At 46.3% G+C, this 22,279-nt stretch overlaps 1 protein-coding gene across 1 annotated transcript in view; it reads left to right on the plus strand.

Moving 5' to 3' along the window:
* Window positions 1–21,560, plus strand: part of kcnk10a (potassium channel, subfamily K, member 10a) — a gene marked incomplete at both ends in the record, with an annotated part of 80,805 nt that extends 59,245 nt beyond the window's left edge. Inside the window, 3 exon segments of the mRNA XM_079290239.1 lie at window positions 19,923–20,065; window positions 20,888–21,534; window positions 21,536–21,560. Coding sequence (XP_079146365.1) covers window positions 19,923–20,065; window positions 20,888–21,534; window positions 21,536–21,560 — 815 coding nt within the window.
* Window positions 21,561–22,279: the final 719 nt, after the last annotated feature.

The following is a 22,279-nucleotide window of genomic DNA, read 5'->3' on the forward strand; positions in this document are numbered from 1 at the left end:
TCCGGGGTCGGGTCGCGGTGGCAGCAGATCAAGCAGGCTGACCCAGACTTCCCTCTCACCGGCAACATGTTCCAGCTCATTTTGGGGGATCCCGAGGCGTTCCCAGGCCAGCTGGGAGATATAATCCCTCCAGCATGTTCTGGATCTTCCCTGGGGTCTCTTGTCACGATCAGGCTTTGCTCTGTGTGTTCTGTGTCTTTGTTTCTTTCTGTAAGCTCCTCACTCACCTAATCAGTTCATTCAGTGCACCTGCCAGTCACACTCACCTCATCAGCTCATTACTCTCACCTGCTCACTCTGCCTCCTTCACTATTTAAACCCCTGCCGCACATACACCCACTGCCAGATCATTGTTTGTTTTCCTACCTACCTGCCCGTTTTGCTCGTCCTGTTCCCGGTTTTCCAGTCTGCCTGTTCTGCCTTTTCCTGCCGGATTTTCCCCCTCGTCTTTTGTCTTGTCCCTGCATTCCCTGTTTGTTTTTGGTTATCATTAAAACCTTTCTCACTACACCTGTCTGCGTTTGAGTCCTCATCATGCCCCGTGACACTCTTCCCAGTTGGACGTGCCTGGAAAACCTCCAGTGGGAGGCGTCCAGGAGGCATCCTAATTCGATGCCCGAACCACCTCAGCTGACTCCTTTTGAAGGAGTAGCGGCTCAACACCAAGTTCCCTCCTGATGACCGAGCTCCTTACCCTATCTCTAAGGCTGAGCCCGGCCACCCTACGGAGGATAACAAATTTTGGCCGCTTGTAGCCGCGACATTGTTCTTTCGGTCACGACCCAGAGTTTGTGACCATAGGTGAGGGTAGGAACGTAGACCGACCAGTAAATTGAGAGCCTTCCGACCTATGATCCGGTGCAGCGCCTGCTTTACGGCTGCAGCCGCACTGATCTGCCTGTCGATCTCCCGCTCCATCTTACCCTCACTCGTGAACGAGATACTTGAACTCCTTTGCTTGAGGTAGGCGCTCCGTCCCCACCTGGAGGGAGGAATCCACCGGTTTCCGGCAGAACACCATGGCCTCAGATTTGGAGGTGCTAACTCTCATCCCCGCCGCTTCACACTCGGCTGCAAACCGCTCCAGTGAATGCTAGGGCGTAGCAGTTAAAATGCAGTTTTAATGATTCTGATAATAGATATTCAACATATGTTCACAACTTTATTTTCATGTGTGTAAGAGATGCAATTTGAAATATACACCTTGAAAACTGCAAACCTGTCTACGTCATGTTTTTTTCTTTTGTTAAATTATCAGTAGCAATAACTAAATGATATGCTTATTATCAGTGGCGGCTGGTGGAAAATGTTCTTGGTAGGGCCATCTTATCAATTTCAGTAAACATTCCAGTATGATTTAATGCAAAAAAAATGTAAGTATCAAACACGCATTATTACTTGGCAGTTAAATATTTAACATGTATTCCAACACGAAAACAATCAGTAAATAACACTTATATAACATAATATAACATGTTTATTTATTGCGATGGACCTTGTTATAGGAGGTAAAGATCAGGAGAAGTGAACATGAAGTGTAATTATGAATACTGATGTTAAATTAAGCTATGATGAGTTTTCACTGTTAATTTAACATCTCTGTTACATGTTGATGCCTCCATGACCAAGTTAAGCAGATGAGACTGAGGACAACTATGTAGAATAAAAGATGTTCAATTTGTCTGATATGTAGCTTGACAGAGTTCTCATGTGTGTCCTGGTGTTCTCATGTTTCCTTACCACCTCATCCCTCACTCCCGTAACTGTCCGTGCTGGATCCGTCCCCGTTGTTTTAAAAAGCTAAATACGTTATTAACATGACGTCATGCAGCTAGCCAAAGCTATCTGGTGTACAGCTGGTACAGAAGCTCCGCATGTACTGCTTCCCTTTCCCGCGAGTCTGCTGTCTGATTGTGAGGTCAGGCTGATCTGATATCAGCTCTTTGGCTGCAGAATCTCCGCCAAAGTTCTCCTCTCAAACGGGGGTTGGAGGAGTAGTGCTCGCGCTGGCGCGGGCGCCTGTAGAGACTTCTCCTGACGAGAACGCGCAGCGAGGGGGGCCTGATCGTTCTGGACCCAAGCTGAATCTATTTGAGGGCGCTGATTGGTTAAATTGTATGTCACTCATTTATATCTTGAATCAGCAATTGGCTAAACTGCTAAACCCGTCTCTTTTGGGCCAAAACGATTAGGCCCCCCAAGCTGCGCGTTCTCAGAGTGTCGTGCACACAGGCACAGAGCACGAGCAGACGAGCACACAGGCGGAGAGGACGAGCAGGAAAAGCATATATTTTGCACAGATATCATATTTTACACACATTACTGGGTACATTCCATAGTTCAAAAACACAAATATTGACAATTTGTATAATTTATGATTATTATAATTTTTTTTTGTTTGTTGTGTGGCTCATGGTGGGGCCATGCCCCATGGCCCTCTATTGACCAGCCGCCACTGCTTATTATACATATTCCAAATAAAAACTCTTTAAAAACTCTAAAAATGTTATTTAAATTAATTATTTATTTATTGCTTTTTTTGGTATTTTGATCAGACACATGCAACGCTGATTACCGTAATATGTATGCTATTTGTTATAAATGTACGTTGGAGGGACTTGGGACCCAGGGGAATGTAGGTGAAGGAAACAGAAAGAGAAGGAAGTGACGCCACACAAACAGCTGTTCACCGCTTGCTGTCGGCCAGCCGGTTCTTGTGTTAAAAATGTCCGCTTAATAAAAAAGAAAAACTGCGCGATAAAACAATTGTCAGCATTAATTAATGAATGCGGTAACTGCGATAATAATGCGTTAACTTGCCCAGTACTGAACGGTTCACTAAATTCACGGTTCGGTATGATACAGTGGAGCCACGTTTCGGTACAGTAGAAAACTATAAATGCCAGAGAAATGTACTTGATTTTAAAATATATTTATTCATTACAACTAACATCATAAAGTTATTCTTTGACTTTGAACAATTATGGAACTATACCCGAGTGACTCATCTTCTGGGGTGTCTTCTTAGCAACACATGAGCATAAAAAACAAAAACCTTTACACTACAGACACAATTTTTACAGGATCTGTTCTTCAACTCATCCTTCCTCGCACTTATTAATATCGGAGAATCTTTATTCAACTACTATTTCTTCCGTCCCACCTCTTCTCCTTCATATTTTAAGCTACAGAAACCGTTCAACTATTAAAATGTTCAGCTCTTTGACCAGAGGGGTGCTATGACTTTTCATATTTCTAACATATTTCTAATGGGATCTCTATGGGGAATATTTTCAAATCCTCTTAAACTTCTTCAACTTTCAAATCCTTCAACTTCCTCATACTTTCAGCTACAGACACCATTTCAACTTTACAATGTTGAGAAAACCCTTAACTATTGCCACATGATTCAGCTTTTTGATATGTTCTAAACCTTTGGAACTGTAGCAATTTAACTTTTATGATTTTTCAGCCCTTTTCTGACTTTATAATGGGTGTGTATTGCGCAGCTTAGAGTGCGTGATGTCACCGCTAGAGTGAAGAGCAGCTTGAGATTCTTGTGAAAAAAACATTTGTATTTTGTCACTGTGTCCACAATCTTCACTCTTCATGCATAATTTCTGGATGTAGAAGTAGCTAATCTTGTCCTTAACTACTACTACTGCTGCTAATCTTTCTAGTATTACTACTACTACTGCTGCTACTACGTCTACTACAACTACCATCAATATTATTACTACCACTACTGCTATTACTACCACTACTACTATTACTTATACTACAACTGCTACTACTGCTATTCATGCTACTACCAGTACTAATACTACTACAGCTATTAGTACGACTGCTACTAGTACTACTACTACTGCTACTTCAAATACTGCCATTACTTTTACTACTACTACTACTACTACTGTTATATTAAATACTACGACCACTACTACAGCTATTACTACTACTACTGATACTAGGCTACTACTTCTTCTAAATACTAATACTTCTACTACTAATGATACTTCTACTACAACTACGACTTCTACTACTGCTATTACAAATATCACTACTGCTACTACTACTTATTCTGATGCTACTAATACTTCTACTAATAATAATACTTCTACTTCAACTACAACTTCTACTACTATTACTACAAATATCACTACTTCTGAAATTTGTTTAAGCTACAGAAATTGTTCAAATATCAAAATGTTCAGCTCTTTCAGGAGAGGGGTGCTTTGACTTTTCATATTTGTAATCTTTAAACTTTTTGAATTAAGCTTTTTGCAATTTTCTTTTGAATGGGATCTATATGGAGAAAATCTTCAAATCCTGTTATACTTCTTCAACTTTCAAAGCCTTCTTCTTCCTCATACTTTCAGCTGTTTCACCAGTTCTGTACCATCATTTTGTGCAGTTTGTGTTTACACTGGTGTACAGTGATTCACACTAGCCGGAACACAAGGCTCTCTACCCAAGCAAGAAATTGTAGTTAAAAGAGACAAACCCTGCTGGCAAATAGTGGTCCCACTCACCACCATTGTCACAAATAAGTTTATCCAACTGTCCTTTAAGAGTCCTGTTCAATCTTTCAACCATCCCATTTCCACGGGGGTAGTATTCTGATGTTCTTTTTTTATTTGATGTTCAGTCTCACATGTTGTTTGAAGTAGTTCTGATTAATTTTGTCATCCCTTATCTAAAACAGGTCTTGGAACTCCATGCTCAGGAACGTGTCTCACAAAGCAGTTATGCTATTGTTGCTGTTTTCTGACTTAACATACTTTGTAAAATGATCTTGCACAAAAAGCACGTCCATGGGAAGTGGGTGGGAGCTCAGCAGGGGTGTCGTTAGGCCTATTTTAGGCGGGCTGAAGCCCCCCTAAAATGTTCTTCAGCCCCCCAAATAATTTGGCATTATTTCTTTTTGGTGATGTCATTAAATTCACATGGACAAGTTATTTATAACTCTAACATGCCACAAATGTGCGTGTGTTCTGGTTTGTATGTTTTCTCCCCCTTCAAATTACAATCCAATAGCCGATCATCATACTTAACGATATAATCAGAATCAGAAACCGTTTATTGCCATTGTATGTTGAACATACAAGGCATTTGACATGACGGGCACTAAACCACTAAACCCCGGGCACTAGGATCTTGGGGAGGCTGCATGTTTTTTTTCCATTGAATGGTATATTTGACACTGATCTAGTTCATCTTTATCTCAGTGATAGTGTCCAAATGAGCATAAAATATCACTGGTATGTAAAAACTACACGGAGAACAAAATAGATATGAATGTTGATCGGGGCAACCGGAGCTAAGTAGAGAGCAGGGTCGTCCTTCAATCAAAGGGTCGGTGGTTCGATTCCCGGCTCTGCTAAACTCATAGACGCATGTCGTTGTGTCCTTGAGCAAGACACTTAACCCCAAAATTGCTCCCGTAGCTGTGCCTATGGTGTTAGAATCTGAATTGCAAGTCGCTTTGGATAAAAGCGTCTGCTAAATGACTGTTTTGTAATGTAATGATCAAAATCTTATTCCCTTCTGCTCATAATAAAACAAGTAAACCAGGTCCATTCTCCATCCATTGTGTGTGGTCCCTTTAAGAATTAGGATTTGGGAGTGAAGCGGATATGAAAGCTAGTTTGTCGGTCTTTCCTTTACAACCAGGAAAATAACTTCTCTCTCTTTATTTGAGAAAAGTTCATATTTGTGTTGTCAAATTTCACTATGACCCTGAAATTCTGTCTCTTGTGTCATCATATACTGAATGCAAGCAAAACTACAGAGCAAAATCACACTCTTTCTGCCATTGAGACTGTTCATCAACAGTGACATCATATATCAGCAAATGTGTTAATGATGTGGTGATGACTAACACAATAAAATCATTCCCCAACCAGAAAGTCTGGATGAATGGAGAGGTGATGGCACTATCCAAAGCCAAAAAAGCTGGTATCAAGGAGGCAAAGTGGAGGCGTCAAGAGAAACTAATGAGAGCCCTCAACACCAACAACACTAAAGATATGTGGCAGGAGATCCAAAATGTCGAAGGCTATAAAAGCAGTAGCGCAACCATGATGTGTGAGGCCATGTTGCCAGATGAGCTGAACACCTTTATGCTCACTTTCATCTCCTCAACAAAGAGTCAGCTGTCAAGTATACCACTGCCACTGGCGGAGAGTGATGCCAAGCTCTTTCTAAAGGTGCTGGGCTAGTTGAGCGCCAGCTGAAGCACCAAACATGGCCTCTTAGGGGCCACTCTCGATCTGGCCATAACAAAGTTAGTATGGCATTCTTCATTGTACTCAATGTGCAGATCAGCTCCATGAACTCGCTCAAAAGTATCGCAGAAGACATGCAGATCTAGAGGGATGACCTTGGGTCTAAAGTTGAAGTATAACATCAGGGGATAAAAATGGACTGACGACTGGGTAATTCCTTTTCTTCTTATCTTTAGGGTAAATCTGGGTCATCCCAATCTCTTTTTTTTAAGTTGTTAGACAAAGATTTTGGTTCGGGTAATATAGGGTATAATGAACACAAGGGGTTCATACTGTTGCACAAGCACTTGATAGATCCTTCCCATGGGATCTTCCCATGGTCACTTGTGAAGGATAGGCTTATACTGAGACTCAAGGCATCAGGGGAGCAGTTCAACTTTAGCTAGGATTAGGCGGATTCTACCGGTTACACAATGTTCAGTGAGAGCCATAGTTCTAGACTCTGTGACAGCACATTTGAGGGTAAGTGAGCTACCACGGACTGATGTTTACTCGCCCACTGACTCACTTCTTCTCCACATTCTTGAGGAGCCTGAGTACTCCTTAGGTTGGGCATGGTAGCATTCATTGCAGCTTTCAGTTTAGGAGCATCATGAATGTGTAGAACGGAAGTAACAGCTCTTAATTCCATCAATAGTCACCCTTTCCGTTCAAGCCTCTAACATATTAATTGACTGCTTGTCTTGTTGGGACCAAGTAATAATAATAATAACTTTAATTTATATAGCGCCTTTCAGGGGAACCAAGGCCGCTTTACAAGAGTAACAGTTTAGACAAAAACAGTTTAGACAAACAGTCAGAAAAACAGAACAAGTAAACTAGGGGCCGAAAGCCTTGGCGAACAGATGGGACTTGAGGGCCCTTTTGAAGGCGTCCAGAGTGGAGATGTTGCGGATCACCGCAGGGAGAGAGTTCCAGAGGGTGGGGGCTGCCACACTGAAAGCTCTGTCCCCGAAGGTTCGCAGTTTGGTGCGGGTGGTGGCAAGCAGGCCAGAGTCTGAAGACCGCAGGTTCCGGGGAGGGGCATGTGGGCGGAGGAGGTCCGATAGGTACTGGGGGGCATGGGCATGGAGGGACTTGTAGGTGAGGAGGAGGATCTTGTATGAGATGCGGGACTTGACCGGGAGCCAGTGGAGGTTGATGAGGGTGGGGGTGATGTGCTGCCAGGGCTTTGTGTGCGTGAGAACCCTGGCGGCAGAGTTTTGTACATACTGGAGCCTGTCCAGGGTTTTGTTGGGTACCCCGAACAGGACACCATTGCAGTAGTCCAAGCGGGAGGTGACAAATGCATGGACCAGGGTTTCAGCAACAGACTGACAAGTGTCTTGTTTCTCACTGCTGACGGGTAGTCTCCAGAGTAGTTTCCATTGCTTTTTAACATGACTAAACAAGGAAAAAGCTGGACTATGAGAAGCAGTGAACAGACATTCGTGCACTGGAGGATAACGAGAGGTGAACTCTCGTGACCTTAGAGGGTCCAACACAGCTGCAATGGGACCTCCCTGAGAGCTCCTTCTCACAGGATCCATGGGGGAGATGAGAATTGTTGGAGCACTTAAGACAAGAGGTTGGACTTTCCTGAAAGGCTGAATGGGGATATATTTTAGGTATGAATAGTGGCACTAAGAGACTGAACTGGGTATGTCTGATCAATAAGATCAAATCATCTCTGCTGTGTTTACACCAATCATGAAGCAAATGTTTGCGTCGTGTTACTTGCAGGTGTTTCATTGCGGGATCATTTGTATTTATTCGCATCACTTGCGCTGGAGAGGAGTGGGGGTTCCCTTCATGTAGACGTTTCATCAATCATGGCTGAAAAAAACACTATTGTTGCTTTGTACATGTTGTAGAAGTCCAAGATATCTCTGGAAACTAAACACCATCTTGTCTGGGTTCATGACTAATCTGGAGGCCCTCTGTGAATTTCACCGAGCTGTATTCACTGTATCTACCAATCTACATGTCGGCTGGTTTACTACAGCTGTATGAAGCAAGACAATCAAACAACTTTTAAAATGCTTGTTTTCTGAATGAAGCTCGGATTATTTGGTGCAAGGTTTGCTAACATTGAAGCTCCTCCATAAACACTCAAAATATATGTCAAATAGGCGTAAATACGGCAGCATCGTTCATAGGCTCATTTAAGATGTGACCGGTGGTTGCCACACAATGCATGCGGTTAGATTTGTGTCCGACTTGATCCTGGCTTGCTCTGATGTCATGCACGATAACCTCACAGGATCGATGATCGATGTGTCGAACGTGTTCTGCAAACTAGAAGAAGCTTAGAGATTGGATCAAACTGGATGTCAGTATTTCTGTGACTCCCTGTATGTTCTTTGAAGGCTGCTGGAAATTGTCTGATTTGACCAGAGCTTTTTTTAACACCCCCTGCCGCTGCCACCTGATATTCTCCACTTTCCAGGAGAGACGCAGCTCATCCCAATGAGACTTGTTTGTACTATATGGTTTATACTCTGTACACATAGTTGCGTCCGGTGTCTTTACAAATATAAGGTATTGTTCTCTAGCTCTGGGTGACCACCTACAGCTACAATATTGTTTTCCTCCATTTCTGATTCGACACTGTTAGGGATGACAGGAGGAGCAAATACACAAATGAGGCGATTTTCGCGCATTCACCTCATTTGTCACGCATGTCTATTTGCTTCTAGCATTGACATGTAATCATGTGGCGTAAAACATTTGCTTTGCATTTGCGAACACAGCATTGGACCTTTCGAATGCGGTAACAGAAGGATTTGTTTTCTGAGGGGACTGGTTGAACTGGATAAGGGGAACATCTGGATAAGAGCCATGATAAACAACTGCCTGACTCTTATTCTTGGTGGTTTTGTGTGACCTGTTGCTGGGCTGCTCCTGCTGATATCATTAAACAAGTCAGTTTGAAAGGCTTACAATCCAGCCAAATCCCTTATATTGTTTGGGTTCAATGTAGCTACAGTGAGTTTGCTTTGTAGGTGTAAGAACTCAATGAAACTCAATGAAACATTATTGAGGCAGCTTGCTCAGTAAACCGTCAACATGAGAACAGTTCAGCTCATAACCAGTTGGTATACCAACAATACCAGCATATTCAGCAGGAGGTGAATCTGCAGGGAAAGGCTCTGAAACCCTTGCGAGTCCCCAATTTTGATGTCAGGTGCTGCAAGTATTGCCGCTATCTCAATCTGAGCCAACTGGTCAGGCTGATGGTACTGCTATTGGAGGACCTGCACTGCTGCAGTATGAGGCTCAGGCAGTGGTGTATGAAGTACCCAAAAGCCATACTTGAGTAAAAGTAAAGATACCTTACTGGAAAATGACTTCAGTAAAAGTGAAAGTCACCTATTAGAATACTACTTGAGTAAAAGTCTTAAAGTATCTGATATTTATTGTGCTTAAGTATCGAACGTAATTGTCTGATATTAAATGTACTTAAGTATTGTCCTATGGTGTGGTGGCTAGCTAACGTTAAGTTAGCTAATGTTAGCCAACAAGTGCTGCAACGATTATAGCTAAGATGACTCAAATCAACACAATCTCACAACTGTCAACACTTCCTCAGCTCACTAACTCGCTAGCGATCCACGGGTGTTGGTTTTCATCACCACTGTAGATTGTTTCGGGAGTAGCATGTGCTTCCATTTCTGCTTCCATCATGAAATCAGTCATCGTAGAGTGGAATTATACTAATGTAGTCGCTCGCTAGCTATAGCATCCTCGGCATCAAAACACCGCGGCTTTGAGAGCACATGTTTGCAATTGCGCATTAACATGATTAACCAATGATTTAACTTGCTGCTAGGACCACTGATTCACCAAACCTGCTTGCTTGCAGTCTGTGTTCCACCACAGTCCCCGATGCTGGTCTCATGATTCATTTTTTTTCTGAAGATAGATTTGATTTTGTAGCGAGTAACGAAGGTTTCAGGGGAAATGTATCGGAGTAAAAGTATCAGTTTTCTTTGCAAAATGTAGTGAAGTAAAAGTCAACAGAAATATAAATAGTAAAGTAAAGTACAGATATCCAAAAAATGACTTAAGTACAGAAACGAAGTATTTCTACTTCGTTACTATACACCACTGGGCTCAGGTTAATGACGGCAAAACTGAGCGATCATCTGAGCTTTAGGCAATTTGTGATGCTCAAGGGGAAAATTATATTTATATGTCTTGCTCAGCTGAACATAAGGGTTCAAAAGATTGTCCAGTAACAGCTACAGGTTGGCAAAGTCTCTCTCACCATCCTGAGTGAAATCTGGTATGGTAGGCCAAGGAACTCGATACAGTGGAGGCTCATGTGGAAGCGGGCTAGATGAAGCGGTGGCAGTAGCCTACAATAAATCATTTTGAAGGTTGGGGTATTGGTATCCAAGCTACCTATTGTGAAAGTGGCTGTGGTTGAGTACAAGCACCTTTACGGTACTAAGAAGGTTATAGAATATAGAGCCTGTAAGTAGTGAAGTTCTCCTCTGCTTAAGTGATATGCTCATTCAGTGTTGCTGAATATCTCTCGGCCTGATTTTAGGCCTGACCACAGGTCCTGATGTGTAATCAGGTTTCAGGTGAGGTGTGGATGTTCCCACAAGCAGTGTATGAGGCCTCTTATTGTCATAACTTCCGCATTCACATTATGCTTTGAGTTTCTTCCATAAGGAAAGATAGACTGATTAGAATCCGACTTGTTGTCAGGTTGATTCATGCCTTCCTCAAATTATAATAATAATAATAATGCATTTTATTTGTAACGCACTTTTCATTTAAAAAAAATCTCAGAGTGCCACAGAGCCAGTACATAGTAAAAACATAGTAAAAACATAGTTAAAACATAGTTTTAAAAAATATACTATAATAAAATGAAAACCAGTGAACAGAAACACAAAAGAAATAACTGACAGTGATTTAGGTCAGAAAGGCTTTCCTGAATAAAAAGGCTTTTAGTCCAATGGAGCATCCCCTGGTGGTTGCAAACCACCCTCAGCCCCTTTCAGTTTATGATTCAGCTTTAATGGTTCATGGCCCAGTGTTCTTTGAATTAAGGCAGAAGACTGAATAACAGAAAAAGCTTTGTGTGCATCTGTTGGAGGATGAAGTTTAGGCACTGCAGGGTAATTGGCAGTGGTGAGCCGTCAGGGCCAGCTAAGCCTTCTCTGCTGGCCTAAACAGAATCACAAAGTTTTCCCATTAGCTTATTTTCTCATTGCACAGCTGTCTGGCTGACAGCGTCGCATATTTTATGGGTGGGAATGTGTTTCATTTTAACTGAGCATCTTGGTGTTTGGAGCTATGCTACGCTAACTTGAGGACGCCATAGCACGGCACTACGGTGCTTTTGAAAACTTTTGGAGAAACCCGAGTGGATCTACAGATCAACAAACACGTTCGAAGGGAAACTGAGCTCCACAACCGCAGACCGGCCATGCGGTCGGGGCTGCCGGAGGTGGGTTTCCGGCCGGCGGTCGGGGTCGGTGCGACCGAACGCCGGCCAGTGCGACCGAATCAACTGGACGCAGCTTACTGGTGTGACCGAACGCCGGCGGAGGTGGGCTCCCGGCCGGTGGAGGTGGGCTCCCGGGGCCGGCCCCGCTGCGAACTGGCTGCCGCAGACCAGTGAAATACGACTGGGGAGGCTCGACTGTTACTGGCGTCCGTGAATCGAGAAGGACTTCTTACTGGAACTAAAACGATGTACTGGGATTAAACTCTTTGTCAACAAAGAATTCGGTAAGTGACAAACTGCGTTTGTGTTTTTACATCTGCAGTAACGTTTTTATGAATAATATTTGATGGCTCGTGCTCTTGTGTAGTGGAATGCATGGATCCGCTGCAGGTCTGCTGGATTGTCATGCTTTGTCATGTCATGCTTTGTTGTCATGTAAATATATGTGACTGGTTCTTATGACATTGTGGTTGTCACGATGTTAATTACGTTGATTTGACTATGCATTGTCCGTTAATGACGCAGCGTCCTATCATGCACGGATTCATGTATCTGCACCACAGCACAGAAGGCAAAAATAGGTTTTGTAATGTGTAGATTAAATTGCATTGTTCTCATATGTTAATTTTGACTGTCTGGAACTCAGTGAGTCAGCGCTCTGGCTCGAAGGACTGTATTAAAGCTGTTCTTTGGTTCTGGAAACTTAGCTGCCTGAGGTTCTCAAATTAAATTGACATTGACAATGATTGCAGTTTGGTTGTTTTATTATCCATCCAAACCATGGTTTCTGCAGCGTAAACAATGCCCAATCCCAAATTGAGCAACAGCAGTGTATTTTTCTGAATAGTAAACGTGAGCTGTTGTGCTGGTGATAGTCGAAGGCTGCACTGGCAGATTGTTCTATATCTATCTATATATATATATATATATATATATATATATATATATATGAGATTTGACAGGAGGGGGTTTCCTGGGAGGGAGGCACTGTTTCCTCCGGGGCACTGTTTCCTCCGGGAAACAGTTGGTCCCGTTGTGAGAGAGGATTCCATGACTTAGCATCAGTGTGTTTCTTTTCATCCGACTGACTATTGATACAAATCCAAAGCCCAACAACCTTGTTGTCCTGTGGGGTCATGTGTGCATGCAATTTATGTAGACTGAGGAGTGGACGATGATCACTGATGCAAATGGACAATTACAGCTGAATAGTGTCTGAAGTGTCTTAAAGACCAGACAAAGGCCCAGAGCTAGTAGTTAGATACATCTATACTGAAAATGATTGGCTGATGAAAGTTGGGAAATACCATTATTGTAGGGGAGGTGGGTGCATCTGTTAATGTATGAAATGCAGTTGAACATTTTTCAGATCATTCAAATGGGATATTTTTTGTGTTTAATATCTGTAATAAGAGCACCATCCCCGTATCTCAGTGGGTAATCTTGGGACAGGCAACTCACCTACTGTATATTACTGGTCCATCACGTAAAACAATGTGCTCCATAAACTGCAGATTCTGTCCCATACAAATTATGTCAATGAGAAGAAAAAAAAAGATGCATGTTTATCAATGGAGTCCTCTCAAAACAAGCACCATTGCTCTCTGAAAAGTTGGTTGTGAGTTTTGGCCCATTTAAATATATACACCACTTGAGTTGTTATGGAATTATATAGGTTGTTATTGAATGTTTTGCCCAATGTTGCCAAAAGTATACTGCCTGACCTAGCTTAAATCACATTACAGACAATGTGAACCATGGTATATTGTTCCATATCTTGTGGTGGAAAAATTAATTTACCCGCTGTTGAGTCTTTTTAAGCTGAAATGAAGAATATTGTCAAACAGAACTTGTCTTCTAAAAGTATTTATTCTCTGGCCAGAGAAGAGGCACAGTTACACAGAGTCACTCGGACTCTGTAGAAGTGTGCACTACAGATCAAAATTCACACAGAGTTATAAAGGGAGTGATCAAGGATTGGGGCCTGTGTACTGGACATCCTGTTTCAGGTCGTGCAGTTAAAGAAGTATAAGAAGTGCTTTATCTGTGTAACAGCAGACACACAGATGCATTCATTTATCCTTAAGGCACAGAACATACAATAGGTACATGTTATCCAACACACAGAAGAAGAGGACATGTGTGCAGGCAGTCAGCTACATGGATCACAATTACATGATGCAAGCTTATGATAGTGTCACGGGAGTTCACGGGTAGGACCCAAATGCAGACCACAGGAGACAAAGTCCAATGAAACAGGTTTATTTGGTAGACAAGTGGGTGGCTGGTGTGAGTCCCGTGGCTCGACACCGGGGGCTGGTAGCTCGACGGTGTGATGTCCCGTGGCTCGACACTGAAGAGTTGACAGATCGACGGTGTGATGTCCCGTGGCTCGACACCGGAGAGTTCGTAGATCGCCCAGTACTTTCCACCCGTAGCAGAGAGGAGAGAGATTAGCACAGGAAGATACCATGGGGTTTACTCACGACACGGCGGACGCTACCGAGGCAGAAGACAATACAGACTGACGCCCCAAGCCTGCAGGCCCAGGGCTTATATGCTGCCGGGTAACGAGCCAGATTGTCCGCAGCTGGCATCCATCAGAGCGGTAGCAGTGGGAGGAGTCTGGAGGCAGGTCCGAGAAAACACCAAGCACATGGCATAACAAAACACACACAGGGGAATGACAGACACATGAGGAGAGGAGATTGGAGGGGAAACAGAGGTAACCACACAGTGGGTCAGACAGGGATCCTGACAGTACCCCCCCCTCAACGGGAGCCTCCAGGCGGTCTGCCAGTCTTGTCCGGGTGCCGTCGATGAAAATCCCGAACGAGAGTGGGGTCGAGGATCCTAGACCGGGGCACCCATGAGCGTTCCTCAGGACCGTAACCCTCCCAGTCCACGAGGTATTGGAAACCCCGACCCCGAGGGCGAACATCCAACAGTCTGTTGACCGTATGCGCTGGACCTCCGTCGATGAGTCGGGCGGGTGGTGGGGGTCTGGCCGGAGGGCACAGGGCACAGGTGGACACCGGTTTGATCAGCGACACGTGGAACGTCGGGTGGATCCTCATGGATGAGGGAAGCTTCAGACGAACTGCGGACGGGTTGATAATTGCCTGGACCGCAAACGGACCGATGAACCGGGGAGACAACTTCCGGGATTCGGTCCGTAATGGGATGTCCCTGGCGGAGAGCCACACCATTTGACCGACTTGGTAATGTGGAGCAGGGATGCGGCGGCGATCCGCAAAACGCTTATTCTGTTCCGCCGTGCGGAGAAGGGCGGCCCGGGTCTCCCTCCACACCTTCCTACAGCGACGAAGGTGGCGCTGCACTGAGGGAACAGCTATCTCCACCTCCTGGGCGGGGAACAGAGGTGGCTGGTAACCCAGGGAGGCCTCGAATGGAGTGTGGCCCGTAGCCGATGATGTATGGGAGTTGTGGGCATATTCCACCCAAGGCAGGTGAGTACTCCAGCTGGAGGGATTCGATGCTGCCACGCAGCGGAGGGAGGCCTCGAGCTCCTGATTAAGCCTCTCCGTCTGCCCGTTGGACTGGGGGTGGAACCCCGAGGACAGACTGATGGTTGCGCCGAGGGCCCGGCCGAAGGCTCTCCAGACCTGGGATACGAACTGCGGGCCTCGGTCCGACACAATGTCCACCGGGATCCCATGCAGACGGAACACCTGGCTGACCATGATATCCGCCGCCTCCTGAGCTGAGGGAAGCTTGGGCAGAGCGAGGAAGTGAGCCGCCTTGGAGAAGCGGTCAACCACCGTAACGATGACCGTGTTTCCATGAGAGGGTGGCAGGCCCGTGACGAAGTCCAGGGCGATATGGGACCAGGGACGATGAGGCGCCGGGAGGGGTTGCAGCAAGCCGGCGGGAGGTCGGTGTGACGCCTTATTGCGGGCACAGGTTGAGCAGGCGAGGACAAAGGCTCTAGTATCGGCCTCCAGCGATGTCCACCAAAAGGTTCTCCGAAGCAGATCAATGGTGCGTCTGACGCCAGGGTGACAGGAGAACCGAGAGGTGTGCGCCCACTGGAGCACTTGGGAGCGTGCGGACAGGGGAACAAAGAGGCGGCCGGGAGGCCCGCCTCCGGGATCTGGCTGGGTTCGGAGAGCGTCCTGCACCACTGATTCGATCTCCCAGGTGAGAGCGGCTGCCACACAGGTTGTAGGGAGGATGGTCCCAGGACTGGAGGAGCGACCCTCGGGAGAGAACTGGCGAGAGAGAGCATCAGGCTTGGTATTCTTGTGGCCTGGGCGGTAGGAGATGGTGAAGTCAAACCGTCCGAAGAATAATGACCACCGAGCCTGGCGAGAGTTTAACCGCTTGGCCGTCCGAATGTACTCGAGGTTCCTATGGTCTGTCCAGACCACGAACGGATGAACAGCCCCCTCTAGCCAGTGTCTCCACTCCTCGAGAGCCAGCTTAATTGCCAGCAGTTCCCGGTTTCCCACATCGTAGTTCCTCTCTGCTGGGTTCAACCGGCGGGAATAGTAGGCGCAAGGGCGCAACTTCGAGTCCGACTGTTGAGACAGGATGGCCCCCACACCTGTGTCAGAGGCGTCCACCTCAACAACGAACTGACGGGTGTCGTCGGGCTGAATCAGGATGGGGGCGGAGGAGAACCGTTCCTTGAGGAGCTTGAATGCCCGACCGGCCTCCGGTGTCCATACAAATATGGTCTTGAAAGAGGTGAGCCCAGTGAGCGGGGCTGCGAGGTTACTGTAGTTCCTGATGAATCGACGGTAGAAGTTGGCAAACCCCAGAAACTGTTGGAGCTGTTTCCGGGAGGAGGGAGTCGGCCACTCAGTTACCGCCTTGACCTTTTCTGGATCCGTTCTTACTTGACCCCTCTCAATGATGAATCCCAGGAACTGAACTGAGGTCACATGGAACTCACATTTCTCCGCCTTCACAAACAGTTTGTTCTCCAGTAGGCGCTGGAGGACCAACCGAACGTGGCGCTGATGCTCCAGAAGGTCCGCAGAGTAGATGAGGATATCATCGATGTACACGAACACAAAACGGTTCAGGAAGTCCCGGAGTACGTCGTTTACCAACGCCTGGAAAACTGCTGGGGCATTGGATAGTCCAAACGGCATGACCAAGTACTCGAAGTGACCGAGGGGGGTGTTGAACCCCGTCTTCCACTCATCTCCTGCTCGGATCCGCACCAGGTGGTATGCATTGCGAAGGTCGAGCTTGGTGAAGATTGTGGCTCCAGACAAGGGTTCAAACGCAGAATTAATCAGTGGCAGAGGGTACTTGTTCCGGGTAGTGATGCTGTTCAGACCCCGATAGTCGATGCAGGGCCGGAGGCTCTTATCCTTCTTAGAGACAAAGAAGAATCCAGCTCCGAGTGGTGATGAGGACGGGCGGATGATTCCAGCCCTCAACGACTGTGAGATGTATTCCTCCATGGATGCCTTCTCCGGCCTAGACAGGTTATATAACCGACTGGAAGGAAGCGGAGCGCCCGGGTGGAGGTCAATAGCGCAGTCGTAGGGACGGTGAGGTGGTAAGGAGAGGGCCCGGCTCTTGCTAAACACTTCCCCGATGTCATGGTAGGCGGTGGGCACGGAGGCGAGATCTGGCAAAGGCTCGTGATAGTCCTGGGGAGGTCCTCCAGGGGGTTGCACCGATCTTAGGCAGTTAGCATGACAGTCGGGGCTCCATGCGGCAATCCTCCCTGCCGCCCAGTCAATCCGAGGGTTATGGGTGGTGAGCCAAGGGTGGCCCAGAACTAGGGGGTTCTGCGGAGAAGGAAAAACGTAAAACTGAAGTCTCTCTCTGTGATTACCGGACAGGATGAGCTGCAGCGGCTGGGTCCGGTGAGTGACTCGGGCTAGGAAGCTGCCGTCTAGGGCATTGACCACTAGCGGACGCTCTAGTCTCTCCAAGGGAATCTGGACTCTGGCGATAAACTCCGTGTCCATGAAATTCTGTTCTGCTCCAGAGTCCACCAGAGCCGAGAGAGAGAGAGAGCGAGAGTGCAGCGAGAGAGATGCCGGCAACAACAGTCTTGGTAGGGAGTCTCGAGAAGGCTCGGGTCCGCTCACCAGTATCCCAACCTTTACTGGCGAGCGCCCCCGTTTGACCGAACCGGACAGGAGGAAAGGGAATGTCCCAGGCGGCCACAGTACAGGCACTCGCCTGCTCTGATCCGCCTATCTCTCTCCCGTGGCGAAAGGTGGGCACGCCCGAGCTGCATAGGCTCCTCCTCCGGCGTGGAAAAGGGGACCGAATCCCAAGCCTGAGGCCCTCTCCGCTCCTCCGGATAGGCTGACGCCGGAGCACGCAGGCGGAAGCTGGAAGAGGGCGATGTCACGGGTGATGCCCCTAGGGACCTGTAGTTCCTCTCACGTCGCCTCTGCCGCATCCGATTATCCAGCCCGATCGAGAGCTTAATCAGCTCCTCCAACGAACCGGCCTTATTACAGGTTGCCAGTTCATCCTTCATGGCTTCGGATAGTCCGTGAAGGAAAACTCCCCTGAGCGCCGTCTCTCCCCACCCGGACTCGGCGGCGAGAATGCGGAAGTCCACTGCGTGTTCTGCTACACTCGCCTGACCCTGTCGCAAGCGGAGGAGGCGTTGAGCTGCATCCTCGGAGTCCACTGGGTGGTCGAAAACCCTCCTCAGATCCTCCACAAAGTCGACATAATCCACAAGATTAGGCTGGTCGATGCTCAGTGTGTTCGTGGCCCAGTCCAAAGCCCTTCCCCGCAGTAAGCCGACCACGTAAGAAACCCTGGACCTGTCTGAGGCGAAAATCTGGGGCTGTCGGTCAAACACCTGCCTGCATTGAAACAGGAAGCCCCGGCATCTCCCCAGCGTTCCGTCATAGGGCTCCGGAGGTGGCACGGGGGACTCCCGAACCGGCGGGGCGAGGCCTGGAGAGGGGAGTGCAGGTGATGGGTCCGGGGCTGGAGCCGGCTGAAGCTGGCCTGTCCGAACCAGTCCCTGCAAGATGCGGCCAACCTCAGAGACCTCACCTGCCATGGATTGCAGGGCTTGACGCATCTCCATGAGCATCTGCTGGTGTGCCTCCAGCTGCGTGCTATGTCCGGCCAGCGTAGCTGCTCCTGTGGTCGCTGCGTCCATTTTATGGTCAGTCTGTTCTGTCACGGGAGTTCACGGGTAGGACCCAAATGCAGACCACAGGAGACAAAGTCCAATGAAACAGGTTTATTTGGTAGACAAGTGGGTGGCTGGTGTGAGTCCCGTGGCTCGACACCGGGGGCTGGTAGCTCGACGGTGTGATGTCCCGTGGCTCGACACTGAAGAGTTGACAGATCGACGGTGTGATGTCCCGTGGCTCGACACCGGAGAGTTCGTAGATCGCCCAGTACTTTCCACCCGTAGCAGAGAGGAGAGAGATTAGCACAGGAAGATACCATGGGGTTTACTCACGACACGGCGGACGCTACCGAGGCAGAAGACAATACAGACTGACGCCCCAAGCCTGCAGGCCCAGGGCTTATATGCTGCCGGGTAACGAGCCAGATTGTCCGCAGCTGGCATCCATCAGAGCGGTAGCAGTGGGAGGAGTCTGGAGGCAGGTCCGAGAAAACACCAAGCACATGGCATAACAAAACACACACAGGGGAATGACAGACACATGAGGAGAGGAGATTGGAGGGGAAACAGAGGTAACCACACAGTGGGTCAGACAGGGATCCTGACAGATAGTCTGTTACACAAGTTATAAAACAGTTGTATTTTATAAGAATATAAAATACACATAATAATACCAAGTTTCTATTACACAAACAGTAAGATACATTTGAGCACGTATGTTAACACAAAGGATGAAGATCTACTGAGTTCAGAGCAAAAGTACAAGTGCTTAGGCCTTTACACAATATATACTAAGTGGAAATGTTCCATTACAATCTAGATTAAATAACAGAATACAATATTCATATAATGTAGTTAACAGTTTAATACATTATCAATTCTCTCAATGAACAAGGGGTATGAGTATTGCTTTCTTAAAGCAGAATGAATGAATGGATTAATAGCTAGTTGGTTGAATGTGTTCCCCTTTAAAGATGATCGCTGACTGTGACTACAGAAGTCAGCTTCATTTATTGTTCAGGAGGGTATGCATGCTGGCAGCAGAAAGGTCATGTACATTACTTCAGTTATTCATGTGTTGTTTTCTATTTAGGGGGAGACAGAAGGATTCAGTACCGGAAGTGGTACAGACCACTGGTGTGGTTCTGGATCCTGGGTGGTCTGGCCTACTTTGCTGCAGTACTGAACATGATTGGTGACTGGCTGAGGGTGCTCTCCAAAAAGACAAAAGAAGAGGTATGCTCTCATTAGGAATCATCAAAGCTCATATGATGTAGGTTATACTCGTGTTGAATTGTTGACCAAGGTTAAAAGAGCTTTGGAATGTTCTGATTTATCCCTTTCTTAATACGGTTACAAACGATAATCATCTTTACTATACATAATATTTTCATTTTTTTGTTTATGAATTGATTGAACTTTTAGCCTTCAGACTGTGACAGACTGTCCTTTACTGGACTACAAAGCAAACTTATTCTAACGCTCTGTTGCACTTATAGACTGTTCATTTGAATTCTAACACATCATTACCATTTCAATATTGCATTTTTATTTACATTCCCTTGTTTGATCGAAAGCTTGAATCTTTAAAATAAAAAGTGACAGCCCACATGACTGTATATGCTGCTGTTTGATGTGCTGCACTTTACCATTCAGGCAGCCACCACAACATATTAGTTGTATAATCTAGTTGAATTAGTTGATGTTTTTAAAGGGGAGTTACTTAGCTTTGCATTGTTGTATAATGCAGTGGATCACAACTTTTTCATCTTGTGACCTCTTAAAACAAAGCTGTGTATACTGCCCCGTGGTGCATACAGTAGGAGCTATAGACCGTCTCAGATTGATTCATGAGAATTATTTATTGAGGCCTGAGAAGGTCAAATTATTAACTAATCAGCAAGATACAAAAAAAGACAAGACGCACCTTAAAACATATATAATCGTGGATTCAAATGTCTATTTATCTTGAAAAGGACAATTTCATTGTGCTTTTGAACAAAGTCGAAACACACAGATAAGTGATCTACTGGTTTGTACTGTCTGACTTTGGTCAAGGTTGGTGAGATCAAGGCTCATGCAGCAGAATGGAAAGCAAACGTGCGAGCAGAGTTCCGGGAGACGCGTCGACGTATGAGTGTCGAGGTCCACGACAAGCTGCAGCGAGCCGCCACCATCCGGAGCATGGAAAGACGGCAGCTGGGCTTGGACCAGCGTGCTGTGTCCCTGGATATGCTTTCGCCAGAGCGCCGCGCCATCTTCAACAGCCTGGACACCAACAGCTACAAGACTTCGTCCCAGGAGAGCATCGACTCCAAGCTGAACAACTTTCGGTTGCGAGGGGCTGAGCAGGCCGGCCAGAGCTCAAACCACCAGACCACGTCTGAGGACAACATTTTCAACCGCCTGGGCTCCGTCACCAAGCTGGCCAAGCGCAACCGGAATCGGGACCTGAAGAAGAACATCCCAGATGAGGCTCGCCGGCCTCACAGCGAGGCCTATGGCTGCAGTATGCCTACCTTTGACTGCAGCACACCAACTACAGATGAAGGGAAAAGGAAGGACGAAGTAGAGGATGAGAATGAAGACAAGGAGTGCAACACTAGCTTGTCTTATTTTCCCCTGTTTGTTGACGCTTGTAAGCCACATAATGGTTTTATTCCAGAGCAGACCAAGGAGAATGAGAGTGAGAAAACACTTGAAACAGCTGCATATTCAAAAGGACCCATAGACGGTGTGTACTCCTACAAAAGTGTGTTTTAAATACCACAAGTAGTGCCTTAGGTCTCTCTTATTTCTGTTTGTGCTCAAGCAGGAACAACATGTGTCCCTTTGTGCTATATACTGTAATGTCTACATATTGACAGTGCCCTCTGGATGTGATGGACACACTTTGTGTTGTATGAATGCAAGACCTAGTAGAGTTTCTATTGAGCTATGCTGTAATGATGGTCACATTTTAAAAATACTTGTCAGCTAATGGGTGTTTAAAGCATAACCACATGTGTCTTAGTTTCGCAAATGTGGCCATTATTTCTCTCAGTTATGATAACATTGGACTCAACTAACGTACTTGTTGAGAGCCGGAGGCCTAATCGCCATGAGTGACGGGGGAACGCCATTTATTTTCCTCGCTATTTATTTGCTCAATATACAATGTTCCCGACTCTAAACCTTATTGGAGGAGTTGTGCTCACTGAATTCCTTCTCCCTCATGTTTGAGTGTACATGTAAACCAGCAACAATTAACACAACTGCATGTTGCTCACAAGCGCTGGTCAAAGTGTTGGGTCCCTTCTGCATCATGTGCACATTGCATGCAGATAACACACAAGGAAGACACCGTCTGTAGTACAGAATGTACTTTTTGTACTCTCATAGCCATAAAGGGCCACGTGTGACTGTACATGCTGTCTGAACACATCCATCTATGCAGACAAACAATGTATC

This window comes from Melanostigma gelatinosum (assembly GCF_949748355.1).
Source record: "Melanostigma gelatinosum genome assembly, chromosome: 19".
Lineage (NCBI taxonomy): Eukaryota > Metazoa > Chordata > Actinopteri > Perciformes > Zoarcidae > Melanostigma > Melanostigma gelatinosum.